This window comes from Ascaphus truei, chromosome 3 (assembly GCF_040206685.1).
Source record: "Ascaphus truei isolate aAscTru1 chromosome 3, aAscTru1.hap1, whole genome shotgun sequence".
In the NCBI taxonomy this organism is placed as follows: domain Eukaryota; kingdom Metazoa; phylum Chordata; class Amphibia; order Anura; family Ascaphidae; genus Ascaphus; species Ascaphus truei.
In genome coordinates, this window is record NC_134485.1 from 10,376,404 (window position 1) to 10,400,430 (window position 24,027).

General features: G+C 45.6%; 1 protein-coding gene across 3 annotated transcripts in view; it reads right to left on the minus strand.

Annotated features, from left to right (window-relative positions):
- Positions 1–4,248: 4,248 nt before the first annotated feature.
- LOC142491292 (galactosylgalactosylxylosylprotein 3-beta-glucuronosyltransferase 1-like) overlaps positions 4,249–24,027 on the minus strand; it is a 120,411-nt gene continuing 100,632 nt past the window's right edge. Inside the window, exons 3-6 of one of the 3 annotated variants that reach the window (XM_075593633.1) lie at positions 17,493–18,025; positions 13,014–13,310; positions 10,691–10,739; positions 4,249–9,747 (exon numbers count right to left, since the gene is read on the minus strand). In XM_075593633.1, the coding sequence (XP_075449748.1) occupies positions 9,719–9,747; positions 10,691–10,739; positions 13,014–13,310; positions 17,493–18,025 (908 nt within the window). In that variant the 3' untranslated portion in view covers positions 4,249–9,718. Of the gene's footprint in view, positions 9,748–10,631; positions 10,740–13,013; positions 13,311–17,492; positions 18,026–24,027 lie in introns of all 3 variants that reach the window. The other 2 variants (XM_075593632.1, XM_075593634.1) reach the window with 2 other exon arrangements.

The window sequence follows — 24,027 nt, forward strand, 5'->3', positions numbered from 1 at the left end:
ACCTGACCCTGTGTCCAATCAAGAGACACAGGGGCGATGCCTGCTGAGATCATAAAGAGCAGTGCACTTCCTATTTAGCACAGTAGTCTGACAGTGTGTCAGTGTGACAGTTTAGAGTTAGTGTTAGGGAGGAGAGGAGTGAGCAGCTCATGTGTAGAGCTGATAGAGTATAGTGAGGTGGACCAAATACCTCTCACCCTGCTTAGGGGGTGAGGGAAGAGCTAGCCCCACCCGGGATGCCCTTTGGTCCAGACGGGCGGCAGGGACCATCACTAAGGAGAACAACCGGTGGCATTGAAATCAACTGTACCTGGCTGCTGCTGCGGGAGACTGAGTAATAAAGGAGTCTGCTGTTTAACGAAAACCTTGTGCGAGACTGGAATCTCTCATCCTTGGGAGGGGGATTTCTGTGGTAGGAATTCCACCCCGCGTCCCTGGGGCTTACTACAGATGGAGGCGCTGCACCATTGAAGGAGAATGAAGGCATCCACCCCAGTAACCTGTTCCTGTTGTCCCCCATGTCAACGCAGGAGACTCAGGCCCTCCTGTTGCCAGCAGGTATGCACCACACAGACATATAGCCAGACCCCAGAACACCTTAGGGGACCTGATCTGCGATTGGGTGGGGATAGATGGGTTATACTTATAATATCAATTAGTAGTCCAAATAAAAAAGGTATCCCCCTAATATTGAAGTAATCATTTACTCTGCACTTGGCAGATATAAAAATTGAGCAGAATTCGGACCATTTGTTGGGACAAACAAAAGGTATAGCATGTTCTTTCATTAGCTCATTACTGCTGGAATTAAATATCCTTGTATTATCTAATTTCTTATTACTCTTTTGGATGTCTTTCTACATCCCCGTGTATCTGCTAAGATTTTGTAGTCTTTTTCTCCATAGTGCTACTGTATGAATGTTATTCTTTCAGCGGTGAATACCTGTGACTTAGTTTTACAATGTTTTATTGCTGTGCCTTTTGTCTATAAAAAAACGTTAAACGCCTATTACGATATTTTTTTTTGTGGGGGATTAGTCATTATTTTCCTTTTATGCTTATATCTGTGATTTCCTTCATTTCGAATGTTCTGCGTTTCCTTTGTTTAAAATCACCATCTCCACCTTTAACTATCTCTATCCTTAACTGTAAAATGTTTAATACCTTTGCAAAGATTCCTCGTTGTTAAAATGAGATGTATTCATAGTATTTTTGTGTTGTATGTCACCTCTATGTGAGTTTAATCTCGTTCTAAATCTTACATTTTCCAGTTTCTATAGCAGCCGCTGTCATAATCTCCTTTATCTCTCTTTCAATTTCTCCTGCTTGGCCAGAGCGATATTATCTTCTAACATTTTGTATTTCTTTTGCAAAATCTGATCTACGGTCCCAAATTCCGCTGCATTTTTATAAGGCTCTGTTTTATTTTTAGAGAAACCATTTTGCTATGAAGTCTATTGAGTGATTTCTTATGGTGATAAACTGAGTACCCTCAAAACGTCGTAGAAACATTTATCTTCTATTCCATGTTCCATAAATATTTCAGCCTGTATCTCAAATAAAGGGGATTTTAACATTCTCAAACCTCTAGGATTTCTTTAAATTACCAAATGTTCCTCTTAGGCTGCGTCCATACTGTGAGCGACCGCCCGAGCGAACAAAAGGCCGGACCTAAGTGAGGCAGGCCACCGAGCGCGCCACGATACGCGCGATGAAGCGTGATGCAGCCGACTATTTTTTTTGGGGGGGGCGAGACAACATGTTTTGATTCTGTCGCGCGACATCCCGTTCACGTGCGTGGTTCAGCTAGCGGGGGGCGAATCGCTCACGTGACGTCACCGCCCTGCCTCCGACACGCCTCCCTGTCGTACACGTCATAGGAATCCTACAGGCCACACATCGCTTCTCGTAGAGGCGCGGGCGACGCCATGCGCTCCTACTGTTTCCGAGGCCTAAGCCTGGCACGTCCACAACTTTCTAAAAACATACAATGTGACGTCAGATAGGAACCACCTGGGCCACCGTCCATTTGCCCATGTGCTGTAACGCCCAGACCCATGGGATCCTTATGTCCATCCCAAGCATCTTTGAATTCCCTCACTGTATTAGTCGCTACCCCCTCTGCCGGGGGGCCGTTCCACGACTCTGCCGCCCTTTCCATTTGCGTTTCACTCGTCAATAATTTCTCAATCTTGAATTTAGTCTCTTCGATATTAATATTAAAACTGTAGCAAATATCGGATTTATTTTTTAACTCATGATTTTTTTCAGAAAATAAATGGACAATATCTCTTCCATTTCAATATTTGTTATTATATGGTGATTTTTAAACCTGTAACCCCCCCTGTTTTTGGACTTTTTAATTTATTTTTACAGAATAGGAACAGAGGGATTTTTACCTATTTATGTGCCGGTAAAATAAAAGTAGCATCAAAGATGGCTGCCGGGGGTCGTCCAATAGGATGCTGCCATGTCCTACTCGGATAACACTGCGGCTTCCGGTGGGCCAATGGGAGTGAGGATGGAATAGCAGCAATACTGGAAAATCCAAAAGGGAACTGCAACACTAGCACATAAAAAGGGAAATATCTTAGGAACCAGGATGTCCACATAGATTAATAATAGCTCCTGGGGGACCCCACATAACACATTCTGTGAAAGAAGTAAAAGAGGAGGCGGAGGGAGGGGGTGGGTGGGTTTTCCATTTCAAGGTATCATTGTGAGTTTATGAAACTTATTTTGCATCTCTATGAACAACATTAACATCCGATGTAAAAGCTGACACATGTAATGCTGGATCTCACATGTTTTTTATTGAATATGTGTGTTGGGAAGAAATGGACTATAACATGTTTTAAGCATTGCCGTGTATTCATAGGAGTTAGGATCAGCTCAATAACCCTCCTGTGGTAATTTGGCGTGGTGGGGCAGAGACTTGTAATGATTGTAATTCATTTCCTTCCGTGATCCGGCCGGAGTTTCCATATGTTAGTAATAAGGTGGTCAGATAGCATACACCAGTGTTTTTCGAGCAGGGTTCCTAGGGATCCTTGGGTTCCCTGGGTGTCCCTATAGAGTTCCCTGCAACTTTCTGGTCATTTGAAAATGGTATCAAATACAGTAGAATGTACAATGCATCTGATCTCAGGCGCGCTATTAGAGAGGGTTGGGGTTCCTCACAATGCATCTGATCTCAGACGCGCTATTAGAGAGGGTTGGGGGTCTTTACAATGCATCTGATCTCAGACGCGCTATTAGAGAGGGTTGGGGTTCCTTACAATTCATCTGATCTCAGACGCGCTATTAGAGAGGGTTGGGGTTCCCTACACTGCATCTGATCTCAGACGCGCTATTAGAGAGGGTTGGGGTTCCTTACACTGCATCTGATCTCAGACGCGCTATTAGAGAGGGTTGGGGTTCCTTACAATGCATCTGATCTCAGACGCGCTATTAGAGAGGGTTGCAGTTCCTTACAATGCATCTGATCTCAGACGTGCTCTTAGAGAGGGTTGGGGTTCCTTACAATGCATCTGATCTCAGACACGCTATTAGAGAGGGTTGGGGTTCCTTACAATGCATCTGATCTCAGATGCGCTATTAGAGAGCGTTTGGGTTCCTTACAATGCATGTGATCTCAGACGCGCTATTAGAGAGGGTTGTGGTTCCTTACAATGCATCTGATCTCAGACGCGCTATTAGAGAGGGTTGGGGTTCCTTACAATGCATCTGATCTCAGACGCGCTATTAAAGAGGGTTGGGGTTCCCTACAATGCATCTGATCTCGAACGTGCACTTAGAGATGGTTGGGGTTCCTTACAATGCATCTGATCTGACGCACTATTAGAGAGGGTTGGGGTTCCTTACAATGCATCTGATCTCAGACGCGCTATTGGAGAGGGTTGGGGTTCCTTACAATGCATCTGATCTCAGACACGCTATTAGAGAGGCTTGAGGTTCCTCAGAATTTCACTTGGGGTTCCTTAACTAAAAAAGGTTGGAAACCACTGGCTTACACATTTGCAGGAGACAGCATGTTTGATTCGGGCAACATGAGACAAGAGGTGAACTTGAATCAACACTCAGCCGGTTGTGTGCATTACCATTTAAATGGATACCTTAAAATGAATAAATGAATAAAAAGAGCTGGATACAGCTATGCTCAGCTGTAGATGCAATGCAATGAATAGAATAAGTACACACTGGAGCTCATTTCACATTATCTTTTTTTATTTTTCAAGTACTGCCATTTTTACACAGAATGGGGTGTATTTATCAAGCCCATAGCCCGGTCTTAGACTTTGGCATTGGAATAATGTGAGTTACAGTATGTGTTCTGTAAAATCGCTATATTAAGGTTCCCACAACCACTGAGGTTAGGGCTAAGGTTGGATGAAGGGTTAAGGAAAGAATTACTCGACCCACATATGAAAATGAGATGTAATCTAATGGTCTAGCATGGTTCCCTGTCACTTTCTCCATGTTTTATTTCTCAACTAAACTTCCAGGGTAGAGCTGCCTAAGACACGTACGTAACCCTTTCAGTGCCAGAGGGTCATGCCACGTCTGTGGTTACGAACCCTCCGGGACTTCCGCTTCACGGGACCGCTCTTCGGAGTGATAACTTGAGGGGGTTTCTCTTCCTGCCTTCGGCCTGGATGTGACAGGGAGGGGGCAGGACCTCAGGCCCCCCCCCCTTTATTGGGGTACGCAATCAGCAACGTGATCACCTCCCGCCCCTAAAACGAGCAGAGGCGTACGTCGTGAGAGCTCCTGCACGTGTCCTGGCACACACCGTACATCATTAGGGCACGGAAAGGGTTAAGAAACGTGGGTAGACAGAAGACATCCTTGAGCAGAATGCAAGAGTTGGGTAGGTGTATAGCAAGAAATTAGGGCTGAGATGTAAGGAGGGGCGAGAATTTCAGCAGAAGAGACACTGAGACAGATTTAGGAGAGAGAGTAAAGCGATCCTAGCAGCAGCGGTTTTATTTATCTTTCATAATTGGTAATATAAAGTCATAATCCATATTGCTCATGTTTAAGTGTTACCATACAGAAGTGTTCCTGCTCTAGTGTATAACCACACTCCATTATTTCTTTATTATAATATCCCGTCATCTCCCACCTCAGTGGACAAATTCTACTTGCCGTGTCCATCCTGAAGAAGTGCCGAAGTTGTAATACCTTTTAATGGACGAACATGTGCTCTCTGATTAAATAAATAAAAATACCACTTGTGAGCACATTCACATTCCTCCGACAGGTCTACAAACCTGCAGTTCCCTATTATCTCTTGGCATACAGTGCTTCCACCGCAGCCAGGGACTCTGGGTAATGACATGCAAATGTGAACACACCGATTACATGAAAATCTTTTGGAACCTTACAGGTTTCTTCCTTGAGTATACATGAGAGTACAACACAGGTATACATGAGACCTGTGAGGTTTCAAAAGCTTTGTACACTATGGGGCATACAGTATTATTGCAAAATGTTGCACTTCTGGATCATAAAACTGAACCAATTGTATGAAAGATAAAAAAACGCGTAAAAAAGCAATATAATTTTTTTAATGCATCTGAAAAAATGTGTGCCCCAGAATTTGGCCCTGAGACAATGTCCCTTATAATAAGATCTTCATATTAGTCTATTAAAAGTGTCATAACTATAACAATTCTGCAGATCTAGGAGGGGGAGCGGCTCAGTGAGTAAAGACACTGACTGAGTGTGAAGCAGGGGGGCCTGGTTCAATTCCCGACGTCAGCTCCTTGTGACCTTGGGCAAGTCACTTTATCTCCCTGTGCCTCGGGCACCAAAAACATAGATTGTAAGCTCCACGGGTCAGGGACCTGTGTCTGCAAAATGTCTCAGTAAAGCGCTACGTAAAACTAGCAGCGCTATACAAGAACATGCTATTGTTATTGTTATTATTATTATTATCTTCCAATCCCCCCATCTCATGTTGTATCGTAGTTTGGCGTCTGCAATCTGTTGGTGGAGGATATCCACACACTCAGTTATTCCATGAATAAATTGCACATGATATCGCGTCATGTCATACTGTATGTGGGATACGGCCTGGGATTTGAACGAGACACTAACCACCTGTTATTCTCGGATGATATAGCGTGTTATTCTCCTATCTGATTATTATATTTGATTTCTTGCTGTGCTTTTTTTTTACTCGTATTGTTTCTTAATGTGCCTTCAGTGTAAGTATTCAGGCATAACATCGTAACCCTTTGTGTGCTAGGGCCTCTCCTTGGCAGCGATCACATGATCACTACGTCACTACGATCACTACGTCTCCTCTTCCAGTCGGATCACGCCCCGGTCCTCCTGCGGAGTATATCTCCCTTAGGAAAGAAGCAAAAAAGACTGTGTTGTAGCTACTACGACATTGGAGACCGAGACCTCATGAGGAGGTAGTTATGTCATAGGGCACTCAAGCAGTAAAAGCTGCAATCTCCCCTAACAAGCACTCCCCTCCCCCTTTTTACAGGATTGGAACTGGGAGGGGGTGGGGGGGGGGGGGGGGCATCAGGCTTGAACCATGATATTTCCAGTTCTGCGAACCCTGAGGTTTCTAAGATACTTGCTGGATTCCTATTGACCTGAGATTTGACAGCCATTTTGTTTCCCCTGGGAGGAGAGGAAACCTGATAATTTCACTGGTACGTATCTTGGGAACCCCGAGGTTCCCGAAACTGAAGAAATAGGGGGTAAAGTGATAAAAACGAAGGGATAGCTGCTTAAAAAACAAGATATTCCTGAAGTAGCTACAGTACCACTGTTTTGCATTGGAGACAAATTTAAAAAGGTTTCATCTACTGCTTTATTTTAAACCCTTGCCAGAAGTTCCGGACACTGGTTAGTGCAATAAACAGAAATTAGTTGTCTGACTTAGAAGGTTGAAAAAAAATAAATATTATAATATATTATTTTAGAAATCATCTTCAGATTTTTTAAATACTATTTACATATTTGACAGTGAAACCTTGTTTTAAATTGTCGATTTTTTGGGGTGATTTATTTTATTAAACATAGGATTCAAGCAGGGGGTCTCCGGAGATGAAGCCAATTAATTTCAGCTCCGGGGACCCCCTGCTTCCGGAGATACTTACCTCCATAGAGGGTGCTATTAGGAGCTATCATTGGCTGCCAGGGATCACGTTATGGCTGCTTCTCAAAGCTCCAGCGCTCTGCGGGCCAATAGGAAGCCGTGATGTCATCCGATGCGGCTTCCTATTGGCCCATGTGACACAGGAGCCTTAAACATGCAGGAGATACCGGCACCCCCTTCGGTGGTAAGAATCTCCGGAAGCCGGACCTGAAATGAATGGGTTTCAGCTCTGCAGACCTCCAGCTTCAATCCTACATGTACAGTATTGATTGCTCCTATACATTTATGAGAAATATTAAACTAAAACCATTTTTTGCAGGGGGGTCCATTCAATACAGTATATCTGCCTGTGTGAATTTTCCTAGAAATGTCTTCAAACGCTCCTGAAATCACTTCAACTTTCAATGGTCCAGGCCCATATAGATCCGATCCTTCCAATAGCCCCTAAAGAATACAACCATGGATATTCCTGGGAATGTGTTGAAACCGATAAAACCCGTTGACTCCTGTAACACGTTATACATCGTGGCGAGGGTGTTACGTGCCTCTGGGGTTTCGCTTCGTTGCACATGTTATAGAGGATATTGAGAGCAGCAGTTACTGTTTGAGGGCAGTGATACAGCCGACGTGTTCACTTTATGATAAGAAGCACAATAGGTGACATTATAGCAGAGAGCACCTTTTCCTGCGACCTCGGGCACCACAGTTAGATTGTAAGCTCTTGGGGTTGCCTTGCCCCTGGACAATGCTCTGCAGTGTTGTGTGCACCGTCAGTCTGTCTCAGTATACTGTAGATTAGTTTTTTTTGCCTGTAAAGTCTTCATACTGGATGTGTCTCTCGTCCAAAATGTCAAGGGGGTGATTGTAGGAAGTATTTTGTATAATAAGACAACTATTTTGTCATGGTCATTAAATTCATGCTAGGAAAGGCATTTCCATCCTGCAGCTATTAAATGGTGTTAGTGCCGATCTGGGACCTATTGCACAGAAACCCTCAATTAAAGTGACACAAATGACCGCTCAGATGACCCCTCAGGCTCCTATTCTATATGCTGTTAATGTGTCTTTCTCTGACTGGGGACGATTTCAGCTTCATTTACATGGCCCTGAAAGGAGGAGGCTGCCGCGCAGGATATTATACTGGGACCTTACCATGTTCTGCCCTACACCAAGGGTGGTCAACTCCAGTTCTCTGGGGCCACCAACAGTACAGGTTTAAGGATATACCTGCTTCAGCACAGGTGGCTCATTCAAAGACTGAGCCACTGATTGAGCCTCCTGTGCTGAAGCTGGGATACCCTTAACACCTGGTTGGAAATAGAGTTTGTATACGTTGTGGTATAAGCTCTCAAGCGCTGGATCCTTGACATGTGAATGCATTAAATATTACGCATAAGCAGAGGCACAGGGTATGAGGCCAGTGATATATAATCAGTAACAACAGCAAGTGTAACTCTCAGAGAATATAAGGTCCATAAAGAGACACAGTAACTCTGAAGGTAAGAGTTTGTGGGCCAGAACCCTCTCCTCAAAACCTCATTGGGATAGTCCCTGGACCACTATTATGATTCAAGATACACTTCATACTTTATAATTAAATATACTCAAATTTGTGATGTAGCTCTGCCCTGTGCCTCCTGTTGGGCGTGCTGCCAATGATTAGATCAAAGGAGACAAACGTTGGAATATGGCGCACAGCTAAGAGAGTCTGTGCGCCATATTCCAACTTTTGCACCCTTAACACCTGACCTGTTGGTGGCCTTTGAGGACTGGAGTTGGCTACCCCTGCCTTACTGTATGTACGTCATCTTGTGATTTGGGAAGTGTCAACATGTAGAGATAGAGGAGTTGAGCTACTCACATATATTACTGGGACGTACTATATTCTGTGCGCCATTTACATTTTTTTACTTTTTCTTAGCGTCAAAGGAGTGTGCCATCTCTGATGTGTCATAAGCCTTTCATCTCACCAATCCTATGTAAAAACTTCATTAGCAAGTGTCTTACATTTGACAAAGCTGCAAGCGGTGAAAGCACTTTAATTGGCTTTGGTATGCAGACCTATATGTTTGAGCTAGAACCAGCATCTCATGTGAACGAGATAACTACTGCAGGATCTTTCTTCTCACTTCATTCTCTCTCTTTTCTCCGGTCCAGAGTCTTTTCATCTTTTCTTAAATACTTCCCAATCCAGGATGTGAGTAAATGATTTTCAGGGGAACCTGCCGATGAGACTGAGGGTGAGTGGGCTTGTACCATCTACCACCTGTCTTCAGGAGGATAGTACCCATACGATTGCACATTAAGTACTATTTTATGCTTATTTGTACCCTGGTTTAGTGGTTTGGCTTACTTTACTTATCACACCTGCATTTGAGCGCTTTAGCCTATTTTTCTATATTGCAATCCTTAAACATGACATCAACAGCAACACTGTCTCTTGTTACCTTCAGAAAAATGTTTTTTTAAAAGATATTTAAGCAACCACGTAGTGATTCTACAATAAATAGTTTGAACGAGTTTCCGTGTCCCTCTGTCCTTCACACAAACGTGCCACGTGTCCACAGCCAAGCGTTGTTGTAAAAATCCTTTCATTCACACTTGTGCATTGGGTAATGTCGACCCTAGGGAAATAAAAATAAACATGTTCTAATTCATATTTGTTCAAATGTTGTCAAATCGAACACAAGACTTTGCTGACCTCTTTATTTGCACCCGTAACAATCTATACGAGTTGTATATAATTATGGGGCGCTACTGTCGTTATATCATACGCTAATCATGAAAAAATAAAATACATTATCAGAAAAACTTCTAGAGCCCCCAAAAACATTTTGTAAAAAAAACCTGTCTGAAAACAAACTAAATTTTTTTTGCTGTGTCCCTAGATTTGCACGATTTTTTTTAGGGATATTTATGCTACACATTTGGGTCCGAATAAAAGACTATTCAGCAATGTTTGGAGCACTGACCAATTTTGGGTTTGGTTATGGAATTCCCTACAATGCAACACACATATCATTAATAAGCACCTCCAGAGCAAAAGCAGGGCCATTTTCCTATATCTGAAGTACCACTTGATCCTTTAAGTCAGAAGTGGCCAACTTCAGTCCTCAAGGGCCACCAACAGGTCAGGTACAAGGGAGGTCCCTGCTTCAGCACAGGTGGCTCAATCAGACTGAGCCACTGATTGAGCCACCTGTGCTGAAGCAGGGACCTCCCTAGTGCCTGGACTATTGGTGGCCCTTGAGGACTGGAGTTGGCCACCCCTGCTTTGTTATGCTAAAATAATGCCTATACGTTTTTCGATATCAAGCCCAGAGCCACTAAATGGTGCAGCTTGAAGGCCCCCACAGGAATGAGCTGAACACTGCTTAGTAAAGCTGGCTCATTATCTCTAATCGATACAGCCATTGCAGCTTGCTGTACAGTACTTACCCATCGCTAGATCCCCCCCAATAAATAAAATAATTGATTACAAGAAGAGTAACAGAGTCAGAGCACTTACGCTACAGGGCGCTCTATATGGCTAGACTTCTATGTTTCTGTCTGTGAATCCTCGTTTACCTTCATTAACAAGTGTTGGCCTTTCGGTTCTCGTGTGCCAAACCAAAACCTGCAACAGGTAGAGGAAGCTCAGTAATGATGCACACCTCTGTCTCCGTATCCTGCCTGTTGCAATATGCACTCATGTGCTAATGGAGGCTGAACGGGAGGGATGTGTTAGGGCAGGGGTGGGGTAGTCAACTCCAGTCCTCAAGGGCCATCAACAGGTTTTAAGGATATCCCTGCTTCAGCACAGGTGTCTCAACCATTGGCTCAGTCAACGTCTTTCCCCACTTCTCTCTCTGTCTCCCCCTCCCTCTCTCCCCCTCTCTCTATTCCTCTTTCTGCCTCTCCCCCCTCTCTCTCTTGTCCCTCTTTCCCTCTCTCTCTTTCTCTCTCCCACCTCTCTCTCTCCTCCCCCTCTCTCTCTTCTCTCTACAAAATGGCAGATTGCCTTTGTGAAACTGATTCACGGTCCAAAGGAACCAGACGATCCTAGGTAGATTCAAATCCACCAACATTTTTTGCCCATCTCTATTACTCTAGTTAGTCATAGTGAGAAAGTCATACAAGGAGTGATATAGTTAGTCATACAAGGAGTGAGATAGTTAGTCATAGTGAGATAGTCATACAAGGAGTGATCTAGACATACAAGGAGTGAGTTAGTCATACAAGGATTTATATAGTTAGTCATAGTGAGATAGTCATGCAAGGAGGGATATAGTTGGTCATACAAGGAGTGAGATAGTCATACAAGGAGTGAGATAGTCATACAAGGAGTGAGATAGTCATACAAGGAGTGAGATGGTCATACAAGGAGTGAGATAGTCATACAAGGAGTGATATAGTCATACAAGGAGTGAGTTAGTCATACAAGGAGTGAGTTAGTCATACAAGGAGTGATATAGTTATACAAGGAGTTAGATAGTTATACAAGGAGTGATATAGTCATACAAGGAGTGAGATAGTTATACAAGGAGTGAGATAGTTATACAAGGAGTGAGATAGTTATACAAGGAGTGAGATAGTTATACAAGGAGTTAGATAGTTATACAAGGAGTGATATAGTCATACAAGGAGTGAGATAGTTATACAAGGAGTGATATAGTCATACAAGGAGTGAGATAGTTATACAAGGAGTGAGATAGTTATACAAGGAGTGATATAGTTATACAAGGAGTTAGATAGTTATACAAGGAGTGATATAGTCATACAAGGAGTGAGATAGTTATACAAGGAGTGAGATAGTTAGTCATACAAGGAGTAAGATAGTCATACAAGGAGGGATATAGTTAGTCATACAAGGAAAAAGATTGTCAAAAAAAGAGTGATATAGTTAGTTATATAAAACATTAGACAAACATATTGTTAGGAAGGAATGGGTTAGAAATCTTTAAGAAAAAGAGAAAAACAGCAGATAATCAGACACTACTTCAAATATTTTAAATGTCAAAATATGCCAGGTACAGTATGCTTCTGACAGATGGTTTTTGGTTTTATCTGAAGGACAAGTGCAGGTGTGTCATTATTCCCCAAAATGAATAATGGAAACTACAGTAAGCAGCTGTTCTATATTGTTCTAAGTGACCCCTCATGCGGCCGGTTTGAATGGGGGTTGACCAACCATTTCACACAATATAGATTTACCCCATAAAGCACTAAAACCTCAAATCCATCATTGTTTTTCAATTCATTTGTATCCCAGAATCCTTCACTTTCACTGCTTTATAACTCACAGCAACTTTGCCTTTTATGCTGAATTCTTTCCTTATTTAGATATGTCCGGTACAGTACAACGTAACAAACACTGCATATACTGCACATTCTGTCATATTTATACTTAAACTCTTCATCCTACATTCGCAATGGTAAGTATTTCATCCTAAATGATGGATATTATATTTGTTGAGTACTTTCAATTTCTCAATGTCCTGTAGTCCATGTTGGTATATGGGACTGCCCTTACAGGAGGGTGATGCCATTGAAGTTAACCCGGGCATTGTTGTGATCCCGACTTCTAAGGTGGAGATACCATCTGAGTTGACAGAGGCAACAGCTGTGTGTAGTTTGGTGATCCTAACTGTTTAAGAGCTGGCGTTGTTGAAGTCTTTGTGATTACCTGATGTGTGTAAGGCGAACCCTGATTTTTAAGAGGACGATCCCACTGAAGCCTAATGGGGCAACCAATGTGCTAGAAGGTGATCATGACTTTTGGTTATGACTTTTTGGAGGGTAATACTCATAAAGTTCATGGAAAAAATGATGTACTAAAAAGGGTGAGCATGGGGAAAATATGAGCACGTCTGAAAATGAGGGTCAGTTGAGAGGTAATTACAGTGCTAACCTTAGTGCAGTTGGCTGCTTTAGGCTCTAGTCCATCCATAGTGACCAGGTCCTTGAGTAAGCTGCTCTCCTGATAGCCGCCCTTGACTCCTTCCAATTTGAAATTAGCTTGGGGCTTTTCAAGGATCAGTCGAAGGCTAATAGCAAACCCAGCCATGTCGATGGCAAATGGGCGATTGGGGTCAAAAACAGTCTTCCAGCCAACCACTCTGCCCGCTGAATTGACCTTCGGGGATTCATACCTCAAACCTCCCACAAAAGCCACTGGCCACACGGACACCCTTCTTGTGTATCGCATCTGTGCAGGACAGAAGGTACATTGAGAGGGCATTCAGGCAGGTCTTCATCTGGTGCAAGAAAGGAACTGATGCAAGAAGTGAAAATTCACAGCCGTCAGTAAATGTGGAGTGGCGCCTATCCCAAATGTGGCTCTCAAATAACAAAAAAAACCTTAGCAGCCATCTCTCCAAGTATATACTGTATGTATATAAATACATATATAGTGTGAAGGAATTGGGGCACACACTTAACTAGTATAATCCTGACTACTGGAGAGGATGCTGTTATCAGATTAAATACAAAGATACTGTACAAAAATAACAAAGGGTTAGGCACACCATAAATATGCAAATAAAAATATTTTATTGACCCAATGTTTTGTCAAACCCACAGGAGCCTTTATCAAGGTAAAGGCACCAGCCGGGGCGCCAAAACTTGGGCTTATAATATATATATATATATATATATATATATATATATATATATATATATATATATATATATCATATTTAAGGTGTGCCTATCATTTGTTATTTTAATATAAATTTCAGAGTATAGTGATATAGTGATATATACATTGCAGTCATTTTGACTGTAGAATTGGGGCAATATTTCTGCCAAAGTACCACACCGTATGTATATCACTAAATGAAAATCCAGGTAGGAGACATTGATAAATAGACAATATAGAGGATTAGGAGAAGTTATCACAGAAGGTACTCGATGTGTTAATGGAAAACATCAATCTTTTGCTCCACTTTTTTTATTCAATAATCCCCCAGGTCTGTGCTCACTGTGATAATAACTATCTATGAAACTCGCTTCTAATGCATCAAACTTGATATGGATTCTAAGGGATGGGAATATTATTTGGGATTAATGACATGAATATAGTCTGATTCATACTATACACCAGGGGTTCTCAACTTCAGTCCTCAAGACCCCCTCCTCCCCCCCCCCAACAGGTTATACCAGTGCTTATACCACCACAAACGCTCTTTTCTGCCAGGTTTTAAGGATATCCCTCTTTCAGCACCTGTGCCGAAACAGGGATATCCTTAAAACCTGACCTGTTGGTGGCCCTTGAGAACTCTCGAGTTGGCCAGTCAACGACTGACCCACTGATTGAGCCTCCTGTGCTGAAGCTGGGATATCAGCGCTCAAGCTGTTAGGGGTCTTGAGGACTGGAGTTGAGCACCCTGCTATGTATATTCCCTAAAGAACGGAAGTGGTATTAAAGCAGCAGTCCAAGCCGCCATTTTTTTCTTATTTTATTTTAATTTTAATATGTGATACAATATATGATTTTAATTATTCCTTTAATATGTGCACACAATCCACACAATGATAAGTAATTAGCTACAGTAAGTTGCCGACCTGTTGCCGATCGGGGGTTCACTAAATGACTGTCAGTGCAGCAGAAGAGGACCAAAGATGCAAAGTTCTGTGGGGAAGATCATGTGACCAGGCAGTCACTAGATACGATTGGTGCATTTCTAGAGAGAGGGCAGGGCTCAAAAAGGGGTGTGCGAGAGCCTGTTTCAGAAGAGGAAGGGGATGTGACTTTGTAAATGGTTGCTATAGAAACAAAAAAATGTTTGTTACATTATAGTTTATTAAAATATCATTCAGATTTGTTTAAAAAAAATGCTACAAGTAATTTCTTATAGTACAGAACTGATTTATTTAAAAAAAGAAAAAGTAGGACATTGCTTGGGCTGCAGCTTTTAAACTGGCTCAGCACTTAGCACTGTTCTTTTTTTTCCAAATCTGAAATACTGCGTAAATGTTTTAAGTACCACTTGTTCACAGAGGCTTGAAACAAAAGAATCTAGTCCAGTGGTTTTCAAACTGTTTCGTCTGGGTGTCTCTTGAAGGTTACCCCACTACCGCTTCCCTAAGAGAAATGGAATGAGGACAGTCAACCTTAAGACGCAGTCATTGTTTTTTTGTCATCAGTTTCAATGTAATCATTGAAAAAAGTTGTAACATTATGCCATAAAGTGATAAATGATATACAATATAAAAAGATGTCGTTTGTACCTTGGGTAGGTGGGCAGAATTCATATTAAACTGCAGAGGGCGTCACAGAGCTACTGTGTAGTGTATTTGTAAAGGGTTCCACGGTTTAGAAAAGGTAGATAACCACTGCATTACTAGAAATCTACTGGCAAAAAGAAATTATTTCTAGGAAGAAATTAATATATAAGTGTGACGCGCTTTGAGTCCCATTGAGAGAAAATAAAGTTGTTATTATTATTTTTATTATTAAAGATCAATAGCGAAGGTTTAACTAACATTAGATCCATACGAAGGGATGTGCCAATTCCCAACCCACTTACAGTACCATAGTGTTTCATTGCAAAAATTGGTGCAGATCCCACAGAGCCGCATTAACTCCGCGTTCATAACGGGCCGTTTCCAAAATCGTTAACGGATGTTATTTTCCCTGAGGTTATCACAAATCCACAACGCTAATTATATTCGAAAACGACGACCATTAGTGATCTCATTAGCACAGGCTTTAATGCCATAAGATAGCACTGCCTTAGCTGGGTTAGCTTCAGATAACATGGTGTAACGAGCCCGTCTCACCTAAATGTGTCGTCCCTCCCATACAGACCCTGAATAGCTGATAATTAAAGTTAAACAAGAGAAAACCGAATATTGAAAACCCCCCGTAAATAATTATATACAGTATAAGTTAAATCATACCTAGCTGTGGTCTTACACTTACCCATAGCCTGTAACAGACCTATATCAGTAACGCCACCTTTAGCTTTGACCTAACTAATATAACGTTAAATCCCTAACGAACTAGTCCCCCCCCTCCTGTCCACTGTCCCGTCCCCCCCTCCTGTCCCCCCCTCCTGTCCACTGTCCCGCCCCCCCCCTCCTGTCCACTGTCCCGTCCCCCCTCCTGTCCACTGTCCCATCCCCCCCTCCTGTCCACTGTCCCCCCCTCCTGTCCACTGCCCCCCCTCCTGTCTACTGCCCCCCCTCCTGTCCACTGTCCCCCCCTCCTGTCCACTGCCTCCCCCCCTCCTGTCCACTGTCCCCCTCCTCCTGTCCACTGTCCCCCCTCCTCCTGTCCACTGTCCCCCCTCCTGTCCACTGTCCCCCCCTCCTGTCCACTGTCCCCCCCTCCTTTCCATTGCTCCCCCACCTCCTGTCCACTGTCCCCCCCTCCTGTCCACTGTCCCCCCCTCCTGTCCACTGTCCCCGCCTCCTGTCCACTGTCCCCCCCTCCTGTCCACTGTCCCCCCCTCCTGTCCACTGTCCCCCCCTCCTGTCCACTGTCCCCCCCTCCTGTCCACTGTCCCCCCCCTCCTGTCCACTGTCCCCCCCTCCTGTCCACTGTCGTCCCCCCTCCTGTCCACTGTCGTCCCCCCTCCTGTCCACTGTGTCCCCCCTCCTAGCGGCAAATTTAACTCACGGGCAACGCCGGGTCTTTCAGCTAGTATTAACTATAACGGAACTCTGCGGATCTGCGTTGGTACAGGGAACGCCTATTTTACATATCATTAGCACTAACGTCCGTTATAGTATAGCTGTGTTGTTGAGTTTTGTGGATACCCGGCAGCACTTAACGATGTGTCCTCGTTAAGTCACTAACGGATCTCTTTGAATCTGGGCCATGGTATACAGAAGTAGCTTTATTCAATGTCATTTTCAATGTGTTCAGGAAGTTGAGGAGTATCTGGTGTGTATGCAGATTGGCTCAACTCAGCACTGTCCAGTTGGAATGCAGGTAACTAGATGCCATGTTCCTCAAGGACTTGCTAACATTGAAGATGTGTGAATGTCAATGGCTAAGGAACTCAAATCAGGGGAAATCAGAGAAATAATGACTTACTTTGTATCGGCCTGTACAACGGAGGAAAAAAATAACACCACTTTATTCAAAGTAAAAATCAATTGTGGGTAATTTGATATTTTCCATAAATGTAGTGTTGTTTTTGCATCACTTTGACAAACAGACCCCTTTTTCTATTATGATCAGAGATTAAAACTCAATTTAATTGAAAAGGAAAACAGTATGGATTTTTTTCAGGCGCCCGTTAAGGGTGATTAAGCCTGTTTTCAGGAAGCCAATTACATTGGTAAATTAAAATATTTATTTTTAACTGCTAAATTGGACTGTCATTTCATCTAAGGTGGACGAGAAGAAATACCTCTAAATAAAAAAAAAAAAAATTACCTCCTCAAAGAGCTCCAGGCTGTATGTGTTATCGTCATCTGCAAAATATACCACCCCTTCAGGTGGGTTGGAGGAGTTGAGATTGTCTCGGAGCCACCGTAGGCCGAGGTTTCTCTGCATTGTACCTCGTGGGGTGTGGGAGGGCATCCTTGACAAGCCTATCTTTAAGCTGCGTGGACTCTCCACATGCAGGTGGGTGAAGTTGATTTCTGCCTTCTCCAGAAGGTTGGCCACCAGTTTGGTTCTCCTGGGGGAATCTTCCACCACGGTCCAGTGCAAATTGACTACGTGCAGGAAAGTGTTGGCCAGTCGAGTTAACTCCGCCTTCTGGACTGGCCGTGTGTAGGTGGGTGTTATCACATAGATAGTTGGAACGTCCTCGGACCACAGGGGAGGCCTGGAATAAGCAGATGTCCTGATGACCATGGGGGTTTCTTGGGTGGCATGCTGGTGTACACATTGCAGGACTTCTTCTTTAGCCTGTGTTACGTTGCTGAGAAGAGGTTTGGCTGTAGAATTGTCACCTGTGTCTTCTGTAATAATGGAAAAAAGCAACTTTAAAGCTACAGTATACAGTACAGTATTTATCATTTATAATATTTATAGGCTGCCATTTAATATGCAGTAAAGACACATCTCCATGCATTTAAATGAAGCTGAACATTTCCCTACAGAGGGGATAAACATAATCACAGCATAGTGAATAGAGACCATAAAGTTGTTAACAGCTGTGAAACACCAATGCTTTAAAATATTATAATCTACTATATAGAGCAGTGCTTCTTAACCTTTTTTTTGGCTAAGGAACCCTATCAGCACATGTAAAATTTTGAGGAACCCCAACCCTCTCTAATAGCGAGTCTGAGATCAGATGTATTGCAAGAAACCCCAACCCTCTCTAATAGCACGTCTGAGATCAGATGCATTGTAAGGAACCCCAACCCTCTCTAATGGCGTGTCTGAGATCAGATGCATTGTAAGGAACCCCAACCCTCTCTAATAGTGTTTCTGAGATCAGATGCATTGTTAAAAAGACATTGTTGAATAGAGTTTAGGGTTTTCATTTTATTTTCTATTAGGTTTGTTTAACACTGCGACAGTATATTTGAATGTTATTGTATGTTATTGCCATATTTTATCATTACGTTTTCATTTTCTCTTTTTTTCCCCATTACTTTTTTTGTATAAAATAGGTATGGTGAAAACACAAAGAGTCATCTATAAGTGGATATTATTTGGTGTTTTTCAGATCAGATTTCCTGCTGTATTGATAATTAATTCAGTATACAGTAACAATTTTTTTTTTTTCTCTTTTTCCTTTTTAGGTTTTATTTCAAATATTTCCCAAGAAAATATATATTGGGATGTCCTTCTCATATCCATGTACAATATTTTCTGGGGGAGGGTTCATTACTGGGACTCAAACGCTAGCTACGTGGCTCGAGTCCATGAATTGGACAATACATGAATTGAAGATTCACAATGAAATGATTTATTATACATGAACTAGATCCAATTGTTGATACTGTCTCTCTCTAAACAGAAATAGCTTCTAAGCTGACACAACACTGGTCCCAAAGCCGCACTAGATTTATCATTGACAATACTTGTGTTTTCAGGCGACTGTTTGACTAGTCATGTACCAATTATGCCGATTGGGGGACATTGATAAACAGAAAACTAAGGTGCAGTTCCACAAAGCGTTCTGAGCGTTAGCCAGTGTTGCCACCTTCTGTTGAAGGCCAACCCGGAGACTTTTTGCAATCCATTTTTATTTTACATTTATTTATATATTTATTTCTCTTACCGGCATCATCTTCCCCACGCCCCCCCCCCCCCCCCCGCCTGCAAGGCCCAGCCAGCATGGGTCGGCGACGTCAAATGGCGCGCATTGCCATGACAACGTGACGTCACGGCGTCACACGACGTCAAGTTGCCACGACACCAGGACGCTTTACGGACCCCGAGGCGTCACGTGACACCCCGTTGTCACGGCAACGCGGCGCCATTTGACGTCGCACAGCCATGTTGACGGGATGTGCAGTGGGAGAAGATGCTGGGAGGTGCCGCCACCGGCCGGAGGTGTTCCAGGTAAAACCGTAGCCCGGAGATACGCGGCCGAAGCCCCTAGTCTCCAGGTCAAACCCGGAGTAGCGGCAATAATGGCGTTAGCATGTCTTTACTCCCATTCATAAGAGTGGCATTAGTATATGAAAGTATTGACCCAGTCGAGCAGGGCTGGCCATCTCCAGCTCTCAAGGGCTACCAACAGCCCAGGTTTTAAGTATATCCCTGCATCAGCCCAGGTGGCTCAGTCAGAATGACTCAGAATGACTGAGCCACCTGTGCTGAAGCAGGGATATCCCTAAAACCTGGCCTGTTGGTGGCCCTTGAGGACTGGAGTAGACCACCCCTGGAGTAGAGAATAAAAGAGCAGCTACAGCCACTAACTTGCAGATACAGTACCTGTATATGGTTAATACCCGAGACATAAACACATACTCATGTTGCTTCTTGTGTGTGTGTGTGTGTGTGTGTCGGCAAGAGAAGGAAATACACGTTGTAGCATTGAATTGTATAACTTTGCCCATTCTCTTACCCACCATATAATGTGCAGGGCAGCATATATGAAGGTGCACACGAATGGGCGCAGAGTGTGGGAGAAGGAGGGGTGCATGGCGCTGCGTGCAATCTGCTAGTAACCAGGCCGAGAAACACCCCCAGATCGCAGCTGTTATTGCATATCATTCTGCGCCAGAGCAGAGTGAGACCTGGACTCGTATTGCCACTCTGCCACATAAAGACTTCCCTGCCTTCCTGAAGTATACACAATCACAATGATACGCCCCCTGATCTCTCAGGGGGAGGAAAAAAGATGGATCCCTCTTTAGATGTGGAGTTTTCCTACACTTGCCTAAAACCTTTCCTTTACTGCCCCCTACCTGTGGAAGACTGCTACAGCAACCACCTTCTCCCTGCAGCCTTCAGTCAAATATAGGGACTAGTCCCCCTGCCCTCATACCATTATACCACAACAGCCATGCACCACCCTTACTCCTCCTCTCCTGTCCCTGTAAGTCTGCTGACATAGCGCTCAGATTGCAAGCTCTGCGGGGCACGGATTCCTATGCATGCTGAGTGCCTGCATGTTTGATGCATTTATCGTATTGTACTTTCTCTGTGTTAAGATCTGATGTGTAAAGTGCTGCATACAATGTTTGCTCTTGACAGGTGGCTCAGTCAGTCCCTGCTTCAGCACAGGTGGCTCAATCAGTCCCTGCTTCAGCACAGGTGGCTCAATCAGTCACAGCTTCAGCACAGGTGGCTCAATCAGAGGATCAGTCTATGATTGAGCCACCTGTGCTGAAGCTGGGATATCTGGGGGGGGGGGGGGATTAGGGTGACCAAATTTGAAAATGAAAAACCGGGACACATAAAAAAAATTATTAATACAACAAATGACGACTAAAAAATGAATATTATAATGATATTTATCTAATAGTGTCACAATTGATGCTGTATTATTCATTCTCCCTCTCCCTTCCGTCCCCCATTCTCCCTCTCCCTTCCCACCCCCCATTCTCTTCTTTTCCTACCCCATCCCACCCAATCTCTCCATTCCCTCTTCTCTCTCCCTCTTCCCCCTCTCCCCTCGCTCGTCCATTCTCTCTCTCCCCACCCTCCTCCATTCTCTCTCTCCCCACCCTCCTCCATTCTCTCTACCCCTCATTATCTCTGTGACCTGCACAGACAGCCACAGACACTCACACAGACACACAGCCACTGACCTGCACAGACACAGACACTCACACAGACAGACCAGCACAGACACAGCCACTGACCTGCACAGACACAGACACTCACACAGACAGTCCAGCACAGACACAGCCACTGACCTGCACAGACAAAGACACTCACACAGACAGACCAGCACAGACACAGCCACTGACCTGCACAGACACAGACACTCACACAGACAGACCAGCACAGACACAGACACTCACACAGACAGACCAGCACAGACACAGCCACTGACCTGCACAGACACAGACACTCACACAGACAGAGCAGCACAGACACAGCCACTGACCTGCACAGACACAGACACTCACACAGACAGACCAGCACAGACACAGCCACTGACCTGCACAGACACAGACACTCACACAGACAGACCAGCACAGACACAGACACTGACCTGCACAGACACAGACACTCACACAGACAGACCAGCACAGACACAGCCACTGACCTGCACAGACACAGACACTCACACAGACAGACCAGCACAGACACAGCCACTGACCTGCACAGACACAGACACTCACAGACAGACCAGCACAGACACAGCCACTGACCTGCACAGACACAGACACTCACACAGACAGACCAGCACAGACACAGCCACTGACCTGCACAGACACAGACACTCACACAGACAGACCAGCACAGACACAGCCACTGACCTGCACAGACACAGCCACTGACCTGCACAGACACAGACACTCACACAGACAGACCAGCACAGACACAGCCACTGACCTGCACAGACACAGACACTCACACAGACAGACCAGCACAGACACAGCCACTGACCTGCACAGACACAGACACTCACAGACAGACCAGCACAGACACAGACACTGACCTGCACAGACACAGACACTCACACAGACAGACCAGCACAGACACAGACACTGACCAGCACAGACACAGACACTCACACAGACAGACCAGCACAGACACAGCCACTGACCTGCACAGACACAGCCACTCACACAGACAGACCAGCACAGACACAGCCACTGACCTGCACAGACACAGACACTCACACAGACCGACCAGCACAGACACAGCCACTGACCTGCACAGACACAGACACTCACACAGACAGACCAGCACAGCCACAGCCACTGACCTGCACAGACACAGACACTCACACAGACAGACCAGCACAGACACAGCCACTGACCTGCACAGACAGCCACAGACACTCACACAGACAGACCAGCACAGACACAGCCACTGATGCACAGACACAGACACTCACACAGACAGGCCAGCACAGACACACAGCCACTGACCTGCACAGACACAGCCACTGATCTAAACACACAAAGACTAACCAACACACACACACACACACACACACACACACACACACGCTGAGGAGGAGCAGGGAGGGGTCGGGGGGACTGTCTGCTCACCCTATGTCTGCAGGGATTTCTGCACAGGGCCAATAGTCCTGTGTGCAGGGATTTCTGCACAGGGCCAATAGTCCTGTCTGCGGGGATTTGTGTACACACACACACACACAGCGTGTCCTACCTTTTACTCTGGAGCATGGAGGGGGGGGGGGAAGCCATCTTGACTGGCAGCAGGCACCTCACTTCCAACTCTCACTGCTGAGGCTCCGCTGACACTAACCCCACCCCCACACTCTGCAGCTAACCCCGCCCCCACCCTCTGCAGCTAACCCCGCCCCCACCCTCTGCAGCTAACCCCGCCCCCACCCTCTGCTGTCAGACCCCGCCCCCACCCTCTGCAGCTAACCCCGCCCACACCCTCTGCAGCTAACCCCGCCACCACCCTCTGCAGCTAACCCCGCCCCCACCCTCTGCAGCTAACCCCGCCCCCACCCTCTGCTGTCAGACCCCGCCCCCACCCTCTGCAGCTAACCCCGCCCACACCCTCTGCTGTCAGACCCCGCCCCCACCCTCTGCAGCTAACCCCGCCCACACCCTCTGCAGCTAACCCCGCCCCCACCCTCTGCAGCTAACCCCGCCCCCACCCTCTGCAGCTAACCCCGCCCCCACCCTCTGCAGCTAACCCCGCCCACACCCTCTGCAGCTAACCCTGCCCACACCGTCTGCAGCTAACCCCGCCCCCACCCTCTGCAGCTAACTCCGCCCCCACCCTCTGCAGTCAGACCCCGCCCCCACCCTCTGCAGTCAGACCCCGCACCCACCCTCTGCAGTCAGACCCCGCCCCCACCCTCTGCAGTCAGACCCCGCACCCACCCTCTGCAGTCAGACCCCGCACCCACCCTCTGCAGTCAGACCCCGCCCCCACCCTCTGCAGTCAGACCCCGCACCCACCCTCTGCAGTCAGACCCCGCACCCACCCTCTGCAGTCAGACCCTGCACCCACCCTCTGCAGTCAGACCCCGCCCCCACCCTCTGCAGTCAGACCCCGCCCCCACCCTCTGCAGTCACTAACCCCGCCCCCACCCTCTGCAGTCACTAACCCCGCCCCCACCCTCTGCAGTCAGACCCCGCCCCCACCCTCTGCAGTCAGACCCCGCCCCCACCCTCTGCAGTCACTAACCCCGCCCCCACCCTCTGCAGCTAACCCCGCCCCCACCCTCTGCAGGCACTAACCCCGCCCTCACCCTCTGCAGTCACTAACCCTGCCCTCACCCTCTGCAGTCAGACCCCGCCCCCACCCTCTGCAGTCAGACCCCGCCCCCACCCTCTGCAGTCAGACCCCGCCCCCACCCTCTGCAGCTAACCCCGCCCCCACCCTCTGCAGTCAC